Source organism: Micrasema longulum, unplaced genomic scaffold (genome assembly GCF_059751315.1).
Source record: "Micrasema longulum isolate JH-2025_06_02 unplaced genomic scaffold, ASM5975131v1 h1tg001694l, whole genome shotgun sequence".
NCBI lineage: Eukaryota > Metazoa > Arthropoda > Insecta > Trichoptera > Brachycentridae > Micrasema > Micrasema longulum.
Genome location: NW_028278872.1, coordinates 371,760 through 390,037, shown reverse-complemented (window position 1 = coordinate 390,037; position 18,278 = coordinate 371,760). Strand labels below are relative to the sequence as shown.

At 34.3% G+C, this 18,278-nt stretch overlaps 1 protein-coding gene across 4 annotated transcripts in view; it reads right to left on the bottom strand.

Annotated features, from left to right (window-relative positions):
• Positions 1-18,278, bottom strand: part of LOC148274296 (homeobox protein prospero-like) — a 224,359-nt gene that overhangs the window by 41,334 nt on the left and 164,747 nt on the right. For 3 of the 4 annotated variants that reach the window (XM_088237335.1, XM_088237337.1, XM_088237336.1), the window contains exons 4-5: positions 3,257-6,426; positions 725-879 (exon numbers count right to left, since the gene is read on the bottom strand). In XM_088237335.1, the coding sequence (XP_088093461.1) occupies positions 725-879; positions 3,257-6,331 (3,230 nt within the window). In that variant the 5' untranslated portion in view covers positions 6,332-6,426. The remainder of the gene's footprint in view (positions 1-724; positions 880-3,256; positions 6,427-18,278) is intronic. The other variant, XM_088237338.1, reaches the window with a different exon arrangement.

The following is an 18,278-nucleotide window of genomic DNA, read 5'->3' as shown; positions in this document are numbered from 1 at the left end:
GTGATTAGAATATGAGTTTTTTTATTTCCAATTGAATGCCGTATGCTTGCATACACGCTATACTGATGATAAAATTAGATAGATACTTTGTTTTATTCTTTCATTCCATATGGCATCACGGAACACTGGGGGGTGCTTTGTCTTATCTTTGCAATTATCTGAAGGCTAAACGACAAACAACTTTTCTGATAAAACCAGAGGCGTTATTGATTTTTCTCTATATTATCTATGTTCATTGTAATAACTACCCATATTTTGTTTGATAACCGGCATTCTTCGAAGGGAACATTATAATATTAATGAATGCAAGAAATTACATTAAAAAATTGACGCATATTTTAATTTATTCAATCTACAGCCTTAAATAAAACACTATCATCATTATCATCATCGGCACCTAAAGGTGCATATGGCACTGCTTTTGTAGGTTCATATACCGCAGCGAATATATTTAGTACGTCTATTTTTTAAATGTGATCAATGGTCGGATAACAGATTTATCTCATTTTAAAATTATTATTTTGTGTATTATTTGACTAAAAAGTGGAAAAATTATTAGTTAGCAAGAAATTAATAACGATCATTTGTTAAGTTGTGAGAAAGTTAATGAGAATATGTAAAAGTATGTGGGTGAAAGAATCAGTTCAGAATTCAGAATTAGTTTGATTTGCGTATCAGGAGTACATGAATAAGACATTGTTATTGTAACAAAAACTCGACTCACCTGAAGTTGGAAAACCACTTGACGAGCTGCGCTGTGTTGTTTTTGTTGAACTTGATGTCAGGGAAGTACATCTTCAGCACCGCTGAACTAGGATAGCGGACCCAGAAGAACATCAGCTTCGCCTTTCGCAGGTGCATCGGTGTTAATGTGGACGAGTGCAACGGAGTCAAGGAATAACATTGGTACTGATTGAAATAACCCTTTTGATAAACATAGCAAACATTAGGTATTGTATAGTTTTGACGGGAAGTCACTGTACACTGGAACCTTGTTTTACTGGGGTTTTTTACACGGTTTCGAAATAACACGGTCCAGAAATTAAATAAAAAATTAAATATACTAATCGTTATCGGAATGCCCTACATGGCCCTTTTATTGGCTTTTATAACTTTAATATCGTGAGTATACTGGCAAAAAACGTTAACTCGAAAACATGCGGATTTGACTTAATGATGCAATTTTGTAAAGTTTTTAACGCTCTACAAACTGGCAAAATATACTAAGCCGTATTAAATTTCATATATCTGTAGTTTTAAAAATAAAGTAATAAGGTTAAGTCGTATACCCGGTATTTTATTCTGGCTAAAAGCTTTAAATAACTTAATATAAAATAAAAAAAACGGAAAAATTAAAAACAAGTTCTTAAATGAGCACTTTACATCTTACTATATTTAAATAAGATATAAAATACTAAAATTGGAACAAAAATTAAATGCTTGATTTCTTAAAACAGGTATTTGAGAGTTTAAGCTTTTTGCCAGTATACCCACGATATATTACGCATTACGCATATAACATATTACGATAATTAATAATTTATGCTTTATTATTTTAATTACTTTGATATCATGATATATTTTTTTTAATGGGGCATGTACGTAGGTACAATAAATATTTTTCATAAACATATTGATTTTTATGACAATATATTTCCAGAATTGTTATTTTTTAGTGTATGTACTTATTTTACACGATTCTGGATAGATCGTATACCCGTGCGAAAAGAGGTTCCAGTGATTTTCTTTTGTTTAGTTTGATATTTTTTGATAATAGAGCGCATTTTCCAATGTTAGCATTTAAGTAAATAGTGAGTCGTTTTTTACTTAGTTGCATTTTTTACTTTAAAGCTAATTTTGTAGATGCAGAAAACGAAAAAAAAATCTGTGGTAAATAAATCGTAAATATTTGTTTATGGAAGATACTCGTAAGTATGTATATTTTAATACCAAAGCGCTTGTTTATCAATTTAAATTAAACGAAGAGGTTTGATTAAGTCTTTGAAAATACATTTTTAACAATTAGTTTTTAAAAACATAAATGAGATAACGACGATTGATAATTTGATTGGAAATATTTTTGTATTGTAATGTCTACACACAATACTATTGATTTGTCTAATGCTCGCTTTGATTTCAGAATATTGTATAACAAGATGGCTTTGACGAATCGCCTTCGGAAGCTCTACTGGGTTTATCCATTAAGCCTTAATTTATTGATAATCCAGTAAAAAAAAAACTACAAATCTAATTCCCGAAGAACCACGCAGTTAATCTGAGATTTATTTCCTAGCGTCCGTGGTTAGTAGTCGCTAGTATTCGCTAGCAGTCGCCTAGTCGAAGACCTAATTTCATTTATTGGATTTGATTTCAACCCCGTCGGAGGCATTGAAGGAATTCTCTCCGAGTACAAGACAAAGATACCGAGCTTTGTGACAGTACAAATAACAATTGTGAGGCTTCGTGATAAAGAAACAGTTGTATAATCCTAAAGGTGAGACCTTACAAATCGTAAGGTTAAACAATCCGAGAAATAAGATATATACTTGCAGACGGGAATTGATTTATATTCGATACAAAGACAAGCCACAAAAGTGTTAACCGCAAACTTTACATTTTAAAACGATCCGATAGAACGTCGTTTTTAACTATTCAAAGCGTGAAAAAAATTCGGGTTTAACTTTATGATTCATAAAATTATTAATAGCTGTGGGTATAGCAATATGCTAATGGAAAATTTGGAGAACTTGACATGTCACAAAGTAATTTCGACTTATGAATTTTGTTAAAGATAATGATGTACTATTACGCCATTAGGGAAAAATTTAACATGAATAAACTTCACGACAAATATCGTTGGAAATGAATAATTCAAGTCAAGATTGGTGACCTTATAATGAACGGTTTGGAATTGCAAACCTTTCATAAGCCAATTCGAAGGAAATCTTTCATCGAAAAGAACTCATCTAACATTCTTTTTGTGAGCGGATTTTTTTAAGTTTGGAAATAATAGAAGAGAAAAATTAGTGCATATAGATACACCTATGTTTATGAAACTACGGTCAATGTTCTCATTCGTAATTCATTGTAATAATATAACACTGTATTAAATTATAGAGCAAAAACATGTTAAAAAATTAAGCAAATAAACATCAGTTATTTATTAATCATCTTATGATTCGTATTTAAAACTGTAAAAAAATTATTATAATTTAGATTTGTTAAAGAATTATTTTTTTTGTATTGAAAAGGATATAGTAGGCTGAATTCCATCGTAGTTGAGGTCCGTGGAATTGCAGTCAGAGTGAGGATCCGTGGAGTCCATGGGTCGCAGCGCGGGGTGCGAGTAGTCGCCCTCGGCGTGTCGAGCTGCAGCCAGCAGGGCGGGGTGGAGCAGTGCGGGAGCGTGCGGCAGGGGCGGGGAGTCCCGCCCTACCTGCTCCAGAAGGCCCATGGACGGCGGACTGCCCAGCTGGCCTTGGGCTCTACCCAGCCGGCCCATACCCATCGCGCCCATTCCTCCCATCCCTCCCATCCCGCCCATCCCGCCCATACCTCCCATTCCCCCCATCCCACCGTGCAGGCCGCCGTGGTGCCCGAAGAACGGGCTGTACGGGGAGAACACTTGAGACTCGTGCAAGGAAGGATTGGGAATGGCTACGGAAGTGGGAAGCGAAACGGGAAGCATCGAAGGAGGAGGATGATACGGCCTCGGGGACGGCGAGTCGGCCGGACCCGGGCACGGAGACGGCCCGGAGCCGTCTTGCGCTAGGATTCTGCTCACCGTGCGGGGAGTTATCCGCGTGTCGGTCACCTTGTGGCGCTTCTTCTTCGGCGTGACGACGAGACTGAGGGCTTCGTTCTGCTCGGGGTTCTGGTCTCTCTCGGTGCAGAAGGGGTTCCCCGCTCCCTGCAGGTGCCCCATGCCACCGTACAATCCTCCCGGCGTGGAACCTTGGGGTGGTTTCGGCGCCTGGAACATTGTCGCTGAAGGCGACGGTCTCGGGTGACTCATCTGTATCATGGGGCCAAGGCCTCCGTCTGAACCAGCGCCACTAGAGTGCATGGGTACGCTGATCGGCGGAAAAGCCGACCCGTTCATTCGGGGCCCATTCATTTGTAAATTTGAATGCATCATATTGTTTGGGTGAGACATCATATGATTGGGAATATTTAAATTATTTGGAATGTTCGAATGATTTTGCGTATTACCTGATTGCGGATTGGTCGGGGGTCTGTCGGCGGACTTCAGTCTCGGTGACTTTCTCTCCAGAAGTTGTGACGCCAGCATGAGATCCTTGTTTAGCTGCTCGGCCGCAGCAGCTGCCGCTTCCGACTGCTTGCCGATGTATCGCCTCTGATGCACAAATCTCGTAACTATAGAATCTATCAGTCCGGAAAGCGATGCGGATATTTCTGTTTTGAGAACATCGGCGAGACCTTCTAAGTCAGTACTCGAGATGGGACCGATCGAGTTTGCATTGTTTCTCATCATACTTAATCTCTCTGTTAATTCAGATGGAACTGATGGTGTTTTCGATTGAACTGAATTAGGTGGAGAATGCTGACTTTGAGATAACTGCTGCTGTCGTTGTTCGGCTGCCTGTTGCATTTGATGTTGTTGCTGTTGGTGATGTTGTTGTTGCTGTTGTTGCTGCTGTTGCTGTTGTTGCTGATGATGTTGCGCGGCAGCTTGTTGATGGTGTTGCTCCGCAGCATGAGCTGCTGCAGCAGCTGCTTCTTTGGCCATTGCTTGTCTAACTCCTTGTTCCATAAATAATTTTTGACTAACTCCTAAGTACATAGCTGCAGCATTACTTATTGCATGATGTGGATGTGGATGATGTTGGTGCTGCATTGGATGCGGAATTGGTGATTCGTGATTTGGCCCGTGAGACATGTGTGGCATCATTGGAATAACACCGTTAAAACTCTGCGGGATTCCGTGTGGATGTTGCATATTGCTAGGATGCATTTTTGCGGACATCATTTTACTCATAACTTGGGAAAGCATATTTGGCGTTGACGTAATCGGAATCACTGGGGTCGGCTCACGTTCTTTGACAGGAGACGAAGGAGGCGATCTTATTGGCGATAATTTTTCTTCGTGCACACTATTATCTTGGTCCATATCGTTATCACTAATCACATCTTCATTTTCGTGAGTTTCAGATTCTTGTTCCATTCTATTGCACAATTGCACATATTTTTGTTGCATTTCGGCTAATTGCTCTTGCATTGTTCTAAGTTGTGATTTCAGTGCATTTTTCTCGACAATTTTTTCATGAATTGGAGGTTGTCTGTCATCGTCATCATCGTCATCGTCATCTAACATTAATCCTTGAAGATTAAGATTTAATCCTAATCCTGCCGCCGCGTAACGTTCAGCCGCACTGTTATCGTGTTGTTGAGGTTGATATAACTTTCTTTTCTTACATCCATTCACCTGAGGTTGAATGGGAACAGGACTCGATCGCATTGTCGACACAATATTTTCCACTCGCGCACGTTTCATATCCAGAGGAACTGGTTCATTTTTTAACTGGCCGGGTGAAGGAGGTCCATCTTTATCCACTGACCGACCGCCTTCAGGTTCTGCCTTGGGAGTCACAAGGGGTTCTACCGAGGCTGGAGATGGAAGGGAGCGACCAGAGTCCGAGCCTCCTCCGTTGACACCACTGAGAGCTTCATCCATCAGATCCGCTTGCTGCTGCTGTCCTCCGATGCCGGCCTCCCGCAAGCAGTCCCTCATGGCCGCTGCAGCTGCAGAAGCTTCGTCCCCACTATTCGAATCTCCTTCTATTCCGTTCATTCGTTTTCCACTGACTCCCACATCACCATTATCACTCGCGTCACGCGAACCATTTTTAATTTCGTTATTATTATTATTGATACTATTATTATTATCGGTCTCCGCACCGTGCGCGCGTAACTCCCGTTCGAGCTGCATGAGCTCCTTCTTCCGCCCTTGCAAAATGTCCCGAAGCATGTGGTGCGCCAAGTCAGGCGGCGACAGGCCTCCGGACCTCGCGGGGCCCTCCTCGGCCTCCGGGGTGCCCTCCTGTTTCACTTGCCGCCCTAAGAGCTCGTTGAGCATCTTGGCTGGCCCGTACCCCGGCCCGAAGAGGCCGAAGTGTTGTTGGTTTTGGCTAAAAATAGCGCCGTAAAGTCCGCCACTCATGAAGCTAGGTCGCGACGTAAAGTTCGGGATCGACGAATAACTATTTCTGGGCTCGCCGGCGTCCACGCGCTGTCTGGCCCGTTTCGCTTTCTTCAGTAGCTTATCTCCGTACAAGCCGAAACAATCTGTCTCCTCCTCCGATGACATCATAGGAAGGACGCGCTATGATTGGCCGAGGGATCGACCTGTGGAGGGGATAAGGAGAGACCCCACCCTCAGCCCCCGCTAGTCGGCCTGTGGGGAACCTGCAATAAGGTGAGCCGTTAGTAAAGTCGTCAGTAGGGAGTGGGGGACAGCTGCGCTAACAGCTGTCACGCTATACACAGTACGAGGCTCTCCCGACTCCCGACACATCACATATCGCAAATAAATACTACACAATGCATAACTATTATTTTTATGGCACATTCTTAACAACATTCTCTCCCATTCTAAAATGTTTAAACAAATACCTTACGATAAAAATTCAAATGTATTTTTAAAAATTAAAATATCTTAAACCGGACTTATATATTTTTTTTTTGTATTTACAAGTATATTAAAAACACTCAAACAAAAATGGTATTCCATTGTCCCTTCAAGCAAAAAATACAATATATTTATACCAATTCCCTTATAAGTTCCTTCTGGATTATTATTATTATTATTTTTTAAATCGACATATTCTCTAGATATACTAACAAACGCTTTTGTTACCTTATTTTAAAAAGTTTAACTAAAACTAACATACATAATAAAGTTTTTGTTTTCAATATGCAGATAGGTTTTTTAGAAGGTGGGTACTGTATTTTATGTAAACGAAAAAATTCTAATCCTGTATTAATTTCAAATGACCGATTTTACCCTTTATTTCAAAACATTGTTCGATCATTTAAAATAATTTGTTCGAAAGTGTTTACTAATACCGTGTATTTAATTATGTTTCAATTAAAATGTCCTTGAGCATAAATTTATTTAAAATGTGTCGGTAAACAAAACACGATTCTTGAATTAAGAGTGCATATAATTTTATAAATTAAAATAAAAATAATCTTCAACTAATTTAGTCAAACAGCTAGGTTTCTACTATTTAAATTTGTGATCCGCGTCGATCTAATGATAAAAATAATACCGGAACGCGTTGACAAAACTATGAAAAGGGACCAAACTTACTCCAGGCAGCATTACGTTTTTGTACTAAAAGCGTTGTTCCCGTTGACGTGGGTGACGCGTAATTTATTTAATGTCTCCATTTCCGGTCATTTGTGAACCGGTCCTACTTGACGCTTCACAATCGCAATGGTGACCTAAACGGAACTTGGAATATTCTGTGTATTGTGAATTGTGAATGTCTTCATGGTTTGTGGACACGGCTTTAGTATGTAACTCCGAGTGGAATCACTTATTATTAGTGGCAAATGAGCATGTTTTCTATTGTCACGGATCGATCTCCACTTCCGGTCAGCGATGGACCAGATTACGCCATAGGAGTTTTTTTTGCAAGAAATATGTCCCGGATGTAGATTATACTCCATGGGTCCGAAGCAGAATAAATTATTGTCATAATCGAATAGATAAAATCACACTTTTAAAATTAAAAAAATATATTTATATTATCATCATAATCATATCCCTACCTCTAAGCAGCGTATTTAGATCATCTGTTATATAAAGTGATCAGCCTTACGCTTCCGATGCTAGTCCAGGAGCATGAAATATTGCAGTGTTGGACCAAAATTTCAATCAATATTTCTTATCGACCTTCTCTGGAATCGCACGCGGGATCACAAGCATGGTAGACAAACGCCCAGACCACCACACCACGTGGTGGACTTAGGTATCTTCACTCGATTTGTATCTGAGAGTAGCCTTCGAGTCAAAAGCACTTGTACAGGATTTTGACTGTATTTCACACACAGAACTCTCTTCTAAATCCGCTCGAAATCATATCAAGCTTTAATTGATTTTTAAGTCAAGAAATGTAGGAAATGCAACATTTATGATTCCTAATATTATAATTATATGTATATGGGATATAAACTTTAATTTTTTAAAATTTATTTTAGGTATATTTAGAATGTTTATAGTTTTTCTACACATAATGTGTGCTCGTAAGGTAAAAGGCACTGCGTGCTGCGTATATAAATAAATAAATAAATAATGACTTTGGCAAACGATCATTACCAGTAGTTGCTGTTTCCAAAATCATTCTAGAAATATGTACAATATTGTGTAAGTTGCATATTGGACTCATCTCTCAGGACGTCCTCCATATATTACACGATTGTCCAATGTTTGACGCCGAGAGGTTAAACTGCAAACAATTGTGCGCACAATACGGCCAAATTTTTGAAAACCCGGAGGAAGTGATAAAAAATGAAGCCACTGCGGAAAGATACATTGACTTTCTGAAGACCTGAGTTATAAAAATGAAAAATTAATGAAGGGACGGACCCAGACCCGTGAAAAATAACTATTGTTCAATATATATGTTTATACTAGGAAAAAAAAAGCTTTGTGTGCATAAGCAAAGCAAAAAATAACCGGAACAAGAGGAAAAAAAACACTAACTTTGTGGTTATTAATTATCATTAAAAAAATGTAAAACAACTTGTGTGGACACAATATTTAGTGATCACCATTGAAAATAAATAGGATATAATTCATTAGTTAAGTACACCTTCATAAAGAAGCTTGTGTATTTTGAAACCAGTAGAAGTATTTAATAAAAAAGTTGTTTTATATTTATTTTACTAAATAATTTCGCACATAAATTTCGTAAATATATTTCCAACTGTCAACAACAGGTCTAGAAAAACAACCGTCTATGCGCTCTTCAAGACACGTAACCCAGCTTAAAAAATACTAAAAACCAAACTTTTAAATAATGTAAACAGGAGCTAGATTTATATAATAGTGCGGTCTATAGCTGCAAGACGTGCTGTAATCTAGCTCATATGTAAACACATGGAACTTCGGATCTCGTGTGCATGGTTTACTCTGTTTAGGATTATTTTATTTCTTTTCTTATTAGTATGAAAAAGATAAGTACATGAGTTCTTATTTTTTTTTATTGTTTATTTATTATTATCATTAAAAGTGCATAAGGTACTGCATTGTGACACCAATCGCAGTGTATCTTGATCATTTTTGGTTACGTGAAGGTAAGATCCTCAGTCATACGGTTCAGGATCCAGTCCAAAGACTATGAAATATTCCAGTGTGGAAACACCGTTTTAAATCAATATTTCACGTAAACCACGTTGGGAATCGAACCCGAGACCACTTGCATAGTCGGCAAACGCGCTGACCATCTGGACAAAAAAACATTTATTTATACCTGTATTAAACAATAGAGTGGGAATTGTGCCTAAATAAGAAACTTTCATACAAATATATGCTCATATTTAATGTACTTAAAATTCTATTTCGTCGTAATATTATTTTTTATATATTTTTTTACTGAATAAACTTATTTTGATTCGAGATAAATATCTGTAAATGTAAATAATTTTTTTTTAAAAATTCGAGGTTTGTAATTCGATTCATTACCTATTTCTAAAGACAAATACTATAAAATTGTGATACAACAGTTGACGGATATTTGGCAAAAGTTTTTTGTAGAATTATACAAAACTGCATTATAATTCACCCTATTTACCTATCTATGCAACATGCTATGTGCAGTGACCTGTTGAACTAAATAACCCCATGAGAAACAAAGACTCCCATAAACAATAATGCACCGTAAATATATTCACCATAATTACTTAAAACATTTTATTCCTCTTCAAATGGGGTGGCTTATGGTTACATGGGAATTTTTCACCCCCATCAAATTACGTGTCACGGTTATGCACTAAGGGATGCTACAGTACCTATCTATATACTTGAACTGAATTTCAAGTTAAAAATAATATTAATTGGGTTCACGAAAAAATAAAATTTAAACTTTTTCATACGTAAAAAAGCTGGAAAGAAGTATTTACCAATTTGTATGGGATACTTATCATAATATTTTCATTACTTTCATTGAAATTATAAGTACAATTTTAAAACAAATGTAAGTATTATAAATTTTTATCATTTATGTGTTTGGCTTATGTATAACTGAGTTTTTATTATTATAATTATGTATAACTGTTTTAGTTCATCCCTTAAGAAGATATACGGTGAAAGGAAATTTTGATAAACAGATTCCATATTTAAACATTGTTTTTCTGTTACTCTCACACCGACGCCTCCCCGATACTGTACGAAAAATACCACTGTATGTCGCACTAATCATGCTTTACTAAAATAGACAACATCGAGGCTTCGTTATCTTGTTTTCCGCACCCCAAAACTGAACCGATTTCGTTTTTAATCAGAATGATATTTTCTGTGTCGGTACGTTTTGCGTTTTTCAAAAATTGGTACCATATTCGTACACCGTGTGTCCGAAGACAGCAGGTAAAACTGGCTGCTTGTAAGGGTGTTTGTATGGTTCTAGTTTCCATAATAAATAATTTATCAAAAAAACAAAACCATAGGGACACGCGATTATTGTGTAAAGAAATAATTTAGAACTATAATCCAGGGAACAAATACAGGAATACGTTTGTATGAATAAAAGTAAGACCGCGTTTCCTCTTATCACAATACGTAATTGCGTTCTTAATATCTGTTGAAGAAACAAAAAATGTCTTTATTTATATTTATTGGATATTTCCTATGTGATTTTTTTTTATTTTGAGCAAATACAAAAAATGCGGTAGCCTTTATATAATTTAAGTTTATTTAGCCACCAAATAATAATTATAATTGATAATTTAATCTTACTTACGAATACAAAAATTTGCTATAAAAGAAATACGAACTTTATATTATTTTTTTTATAAACGTTAATATTATATAAATAAATATCCCGTCATTAACAAATACTTTATTTTTGTTTTAATGTATATATTTTATTTGTATTTTTTTGCAAATAGCCCTTACGCATGTACGCTTTTAAAAGTATAAAAGGTTATGTAAAAAACCATAATTGGTTTTATAATTTTGTTTTATTTGTAAATATGTAATGTGTTTTTTTATGGTTGTTTTTCGTATAGTAAACAAATTGATGAGATTCGTAAGAATTATTTTACTAACAAGACAACGCAACGCCTAAAAGTATTTTTTATCCATATTCTTGGACCAACTGATAATTGATCGGCATTTTTTATAAACTTCCGAGAGAGTAAAATTAAGTAAAATTATTAATGTTTTATTTAAATACAATAATTTTCATTAATTTGTCAACAAAATATTCCATTTATATCTATCTACATTCTTTGTTATCAGGAAACCATACCTCTTCGGAAGACGCCCCAAAGATTATACTCGTACGTTGCGAGAAGCATTTCCCTTATCTTAATACGCCCACAACATCCTCATCATATTACACGCCAAAGCATACATATGGTGATAACTGAAACTAATCTTGCAAAATGCCAATGATTTGATTAGAAGTAAACCATGCATTAGACATTATTAACGTATCTTTTAATTTTTAATTTATTTAAGAAAGATTTTTTTTTTTTAAACTTGTGCTTCATTTATATTCAAGTGTTTTATGAGTGAAATAGAACCAAAACCCGGGATGAGTGTCTGCGACTTGATGACTACTCTATGAGGATAAGTTAGTGTACCTGGTAGTGTAATGGTTAGCGCGTTCGCATAGGTGGTTGTAGACTGTAGTGTTTCAGACAAGAACAAGTTCTGGACTTTGATATCGCGTTGTGGGTTAAATATAGTAGGACAGGCAACTGTTCCTGTGGGATGCTAATACATTTAGGACTGTGCTTCCTTCCGAGAAAAACGCATACGTTTCTTGTTTTATTTAATTTTTTATTTACTAAAAGAAAAACAACAGCCATTGTAACAAAAAAAATTAAATATCTAAAAATAAACTTTAATTAAACGCCAATTATAGTTTTCTATTATGTTTTAAATACAATGAAATTTTTTTTTTTAAAAAGCGTCCCCGCGAAAAGCCGCTTCGTATAATTCCACTTGTAAAAAAAAAAATATGGCAATGATAATGAAAAAAAACATATTATATTATGTAAGGGTTTTTTTTTTTTGTTGACTGTGTCTTAAAAATCTTTTCGCCAGCGGATCCATACGGAGTAACCCCAGATCAGCTTTCCCTCCTTCCTTCTTTCAAACAAGAGAAAATAAACATAATATGAAAGTATACAAAAATATAAACCACGTAAAACCTTTTTAAATATGTACAGTTAGATTAAATTACAATTAAGGTTCTAGTATTTTGTTTATTGTTGTTTTAGAGTGAGGAATTTCGATTTCAGAAAAAAAATTGTGTCAATTTTTCATTATTTTATCTTTCCCTCTGTTCACCCAGGGAGTCCTTTCTTATTCAAAGCCGTTTTCTTATAGTAATACCACTGTATTTTTTATTCTGTTTCTTGTAATTTGTATGTACTAATACCTTCATCTTGTTGCTTTGTAAATATAAAATGTGTTTTTGTTTGGTTTACGTACTCATTTATTCTTACAGCACTTAGCACTTGTTTTTATGTATTCATTTTTTTTAAATACTTGTATTGTGTATTATTCTGTGTTATTCATATTGTTATTTTTAGTGATTAGGGTCAGTGCTATGCAAGCTCCTGACGTCACTGCGACCAGTGAAGATCTATTGTGACGGGTCCCCGTGAATAGTTGTCATCCTCCAAGCCCAGGTTGATAAAGTATCGGGCTGTTAAGTTTAAGCTTAGCTTTTTAATATACTCAGGTTTAACCAATCGAGGAGACTTCTTTAATAATGTAAAGCATCACATTCATGTAGAATGTGCAGAGGTGTTTTCTCACCTGCACTGCAGTATCTACATCTAGAAGTTTCGGAAATGTTCATTTTAGCAAGGTATTTGTTTGGCCAGGGACTATGATATATCATAGTGTGTATTATAGTGTACAAGTATAGTGAAATATTATAATATATATATAGCACGCATAACATAACACAGATTGTAAGATAATCAAATAAAATAATACATTGAGTAAAATGTCACCCCATTTCAGTTAAATTACAGTTCCTCTAACTAGACGTATAAAGTCGTATTGCCCACAAAATTAGTACACAGGTGTCCCCGGTGAAAACCAATTTTCGACACATAAAACTTAAAATATCGACAAATAAGACATAAACGTGCTTACAAAATTTACTGTATTTTTTACAATAATGATAATATTTTAAATCAATCATGTCGGGAATGGAACTCGAGACCTCTTGCGTGGTAGGCAAATGCGCTGACCATTACATATATTTATTATTATTATTTATTTATTTTACAGAAACAAACAGTCAACAATGATATAATAACATTAAAAAAATACGGTTTAAAGACAGACCAGCGAAGTTTTTAAATAAAAACTATACATATTAAATTGTGGTACAACAAAAGGGTGTGTTTATGTGTATTTGTATGAGAGTAAGTGTAGAGGTGTGTTTGTATATATTTGTGTGGGAGTAAGTGTTCAGGTGTGTGTAAGTGTGAGCATCATTAAATAGCAAGTGGGATCGTATCGCAGCCAGAAATAATGAGTCCTTATTTATTTTGAAATAATTTAAGGGGCGTATTAAAAATATCAATAGATGAAAAAGAGCATTATAGTTAGAGCAAGAACTATAAAAGAAAGAGTGTTGTGCATAGTTGGTGCTACAGACTGGCAGATGGAATAAATACTTATTTCTTGTCACGCGAAAGGGGACATTAGGATTAATTTTGGAGAGTAGGTTAAAAGAGTCTACTTTATTATTTAATAACTTATATAAATAGTATAATTCAGATATAGTGCGCCTATTTTTTAGGGTAAAAAATCCATTTTGTTTAGCAGATTGGCTGTAAGCGCAAAGCGTTTTATTGTTTTTGTAATCTAGGTATTTAAAAAAATTTCGTTGAACATTTTCAATCCTTTCAATATTTGTTATGTATTGTGGGCTCCACACTTCAGATGCAAACTCCAAGTTACTGTGTACAAAAGTGTCGTATAAAGTTTTCAATGTGTTTGGTTTTTTAAAGGGTTTGGAAATTCTTAAAATGAAGACCAGCATTTGGTAAGCTTTTTCAATAAGAAGAATGTGAGACCCATGTACAATAATTAATTGGTTTTTAACCAAACAGATATTTTAAAAATGAACCTCGAACCAGTACTTTTAACAATTTATCTTATTTTCATGTATTACAATTAATTAACTTCAATCAGTAAATTTCATATTTAACTACATAATGTGTATTGTCGTGAATGCGTATTAAATTTGAGTAGATAACTACTTACAAGGTACACGGCGAAAAGCATATAGTACCTATTCAAGAATGATAATGATTGTTGGCAACTTCTGACACGATACACCATATGGCACGTAACTGTCCGCTGTGTCGCCATATATTTAAGTGATCTTATCAATTTTTCTCTACACAAAGAGATATCTGAGAGCGATAACGAAAACGAAACGGTTAAGTTGTTTATTTATGCATATGTTCGTCTGGGGGTGGCGTAGTGGTCATATGACCCCTTCAGTACATCCCAGGAAACAACTTGGCTGTGTTTGTCCGATGATACAGGTAAATTTTATGCATTGCGGATAATTAGTAATTGTCTAAAAGGGTTGAATCGTCAATAAACGAGTCACAGAGCACAATACCATATTTTTTTGTTAAAATTTTACAAGTAAGATGGAAAACATTTTAGAAAATGAATATTTAAGTCTAGGCATTAACACGGCTTATAACGTGTCATTGCCTGGTTTAAATGTCCACTTTACTAACTGTAACATTAGCTTTTTTGCTTATATTTAAACATCAATATTTCTTCAATACTTGTATTTATTGATTTTTTGTGAAATTAAAGAGCTGAAACCTTTATTTACGCGGATGAGATTCGTATGACTGAATTATTTACAAGGGTACTGAAAACATTTTTTTAAATGTTATACTTTAGTTTCATCTCTTTATCTTAATTAATTAATTTATTCATTTAAACGCCTTGTAGGCTTTTACATGTTTTACATATATTAATATATAAAGAACAGACGTATTTTACACAAGAGTGGCAAAAAATTTAAAATGAAATAATAAGAAAAAAAAATATGTAAAACTTCTTCACGGAAACCAACGGATGGAATAAAAAAAAAAACAAAATATTGTTACAATGTAGCCACTTAAACCACCCAATGACTGGTCATAAGCTATATAAATACCTAGACTAACCCATTTCCTTTCCCAAAATGTTCTCCTGCTCTGTCTATAAACATTTAGATTGACTCAAAATATATATATTTTTTTAGCTTTTTGATATCTTTATTATAAATAGAGTAAATTAGGGTAACTCCCTACGGAGGAATTCCAGCCCATCTACAATAATTTTAACATACCTACACTCAAAACATTGTTGAGTGACAATGCCAATTATATTTGAACGTTTTAAAGTATGTCCACCCCCGTAACAATTTAATTTTAGTTTTCGTTTCGACGATGGTGGTCTATTTCTCACACAAATAGCTTGCAACAAACGTACATGGCGTATGTAAACATACCTATAGAAATTACCATTGAATCAATCCAAATTACCCGACTACAGACAATTTTCATGAAAAGACCCGACAAAAGCCATGAGCACATTTCCTGCAATCAACCTACGAATGTATTATTCATCAACAGTATTTTCTAAGCTTATTTTTGATGTATGAAAGATTGCATTGTACCATTACAATTTTACGGACGATGCCTGTGCAATAAAAAACAGAAATAACGATTTACTTTAGAAAAGGGAAATGTGACGTTCTTTTTAGATTTTTAGAGTAATAAAGATCTATGAAAAACTTTGTAGTAAAAACATTTTTTAATGAATAATATTTTTAATTTTGTTTTTTTGAATTCCCGCAAAAACGGCCATTCTTTTGGTCACGCCCCTAATACGTAACGATTCATGTTAATTTGTTTCTGGCCATTCAAATTTGTTTCGAACATTATCACAAATCTTGACGTCACAACAACCAAAGCCAAACACGTCGCGTTTTTCTAGCAGCGTATTTTTATTAAATTTCTTTTTTACATTCATGTATGAAATTATTTATCGACAATATCCATATTGATTTTGAAAATACAATTAATTATTCTAAAGCCATTTCATATATTTTGTATGTATTCGTAGTATGTAATGTTTCCCTATTTTCTTTTCGAACTCACGTAATAATCTGAAATCCCAAAATTTTAGTTTTACATCTTTTTGTAAAAGTAAGTTTAAAAACTCACACACAAAAATATTCATATTAAACCCCTTTCCGCAACCGGCGGTGCATGGGGCATTGCAATAATTCAAATGCAGCGTATGTCGATCATTTGTTGCAAGAAAGAAGGTGAAAAGTCTTACGCTTCAGGTGTCATGGACAATGGAATACTTCAACGCAAAACTCAAATATTTTATGGCAACCTTCCCGGGAATCGAATTCGGGACCTTAAGAATGATTTTCAAATGCCCCACTACATACGAGGTGGACTTTTCTACACTTGATTTTCTTTTTCAGGATTTTCACGCGAGAGCAGTCATCGAGTGGAGAACACCTGTCACGGATTCTGATTCTATTTCGCACGCAGAACTGTATTCCTTATTTGACTGGACGCAGACAAGTTTAGCAAAACAAACAAATTAAATACAAAACAAAATAATACATAATAAAATTTAAAAAAACAATTTGGTTTGTATCCACTATTTTTTTAGTTTCAAAGCTAAACAAGCTTCTTTCTCAAGGTATACTTAACCAATGAATTCTTTCCTATTTCATTTTATCCACGCCCCTGCCAACGACATTAATAAATCAAGTATTTTTGTCTTGAAAGAATGGTTATGTGAGATGGATACGTTCGAAACTAGACAGGAGTGAACTTAAAGAAATATAGTTTATTTGGTTATGTATGAATTTTTTCTTATTATGTATAACTTTTTTAATTTCTAAGATTTCCAAGTTGTCTAATTTTAAAATTTTATTTTCAAGTCGTAGAACTTTTTATCCAATGTCTTCATGATTATTTTCTATCAGATGGTTTGCGAATTGAGAAAAAATATTATTTTTTAGGCATCCCAAGTGTTATTTTACTCTAATATTAAAGTTTCTTTTAGTTTTTCCAATGAAGATAGAATCAAATATAAGTAAATAGTTAGTGGTTAAAAACAAAGTTGTTTTATTTATTTTATTAAATTAAAAACCACAAAGTTGTTGCTTCAAATATTGCATTTTTATAAAATAAAACAATTTAATTTAATAAAAAATAAAAACAAATTAATAAATAAATTAAGTAAAAATTAGTAAAAACTGATGGTTAAAATAATATTTATATTAACTCGTACATGTATTTAAACATATTTATATTACTAAACTTAAATTTATTTCTTATAAAAAAGTTTTTACTATTTAGAGGAAGTTTTTATTTCTTTCCGTAATTTTTGTAAAAAATTATTGAAAAAATAACTTCCCAGATAAGAATATTGATATTTTCTCGTAAACTACCGTTTAACTGTTAAATTTATACTTCGTTATAATGTTTGCTCGGATACGCAATTAAAAATATAATTATTATGGTTAATTATTGATACTTTTAGGGTTTTAGATACATCCATTTAATGGAATTTAACCTTATGATATTCATTGTACATATTATACGTAATTTGTATATTGTACTTCTGAAACCCTCAGACAAAACTAACTCTTTCATACCGATAACCATAGAGCAACTATGGTGTTCATTCCCCTATGCCCAGAACTCTTAGGTCTGCCAACAAACATACCAGTCTTGATTTTTTTGATAACAAGGTGTCTTCTTTCAAACGATCAATGAATCAAATTCAATTATAATTTATCCCGCTTCCATTCCCACAAAGTCTATTATAAACCATTGAGTCTTTCTACTTTTTTTATGATAATTTTATATGTATAAATGTGTGTAAAAATGCCCATTGGGCGTATATATAAATAAATAAAAGTAAAATAAAATAAAAGATGCCATTCTATTTAATGCTGAAAATTTACGCATGTGATTTAATTCCAAAACCATTGGCATTTGTCGAATCATTG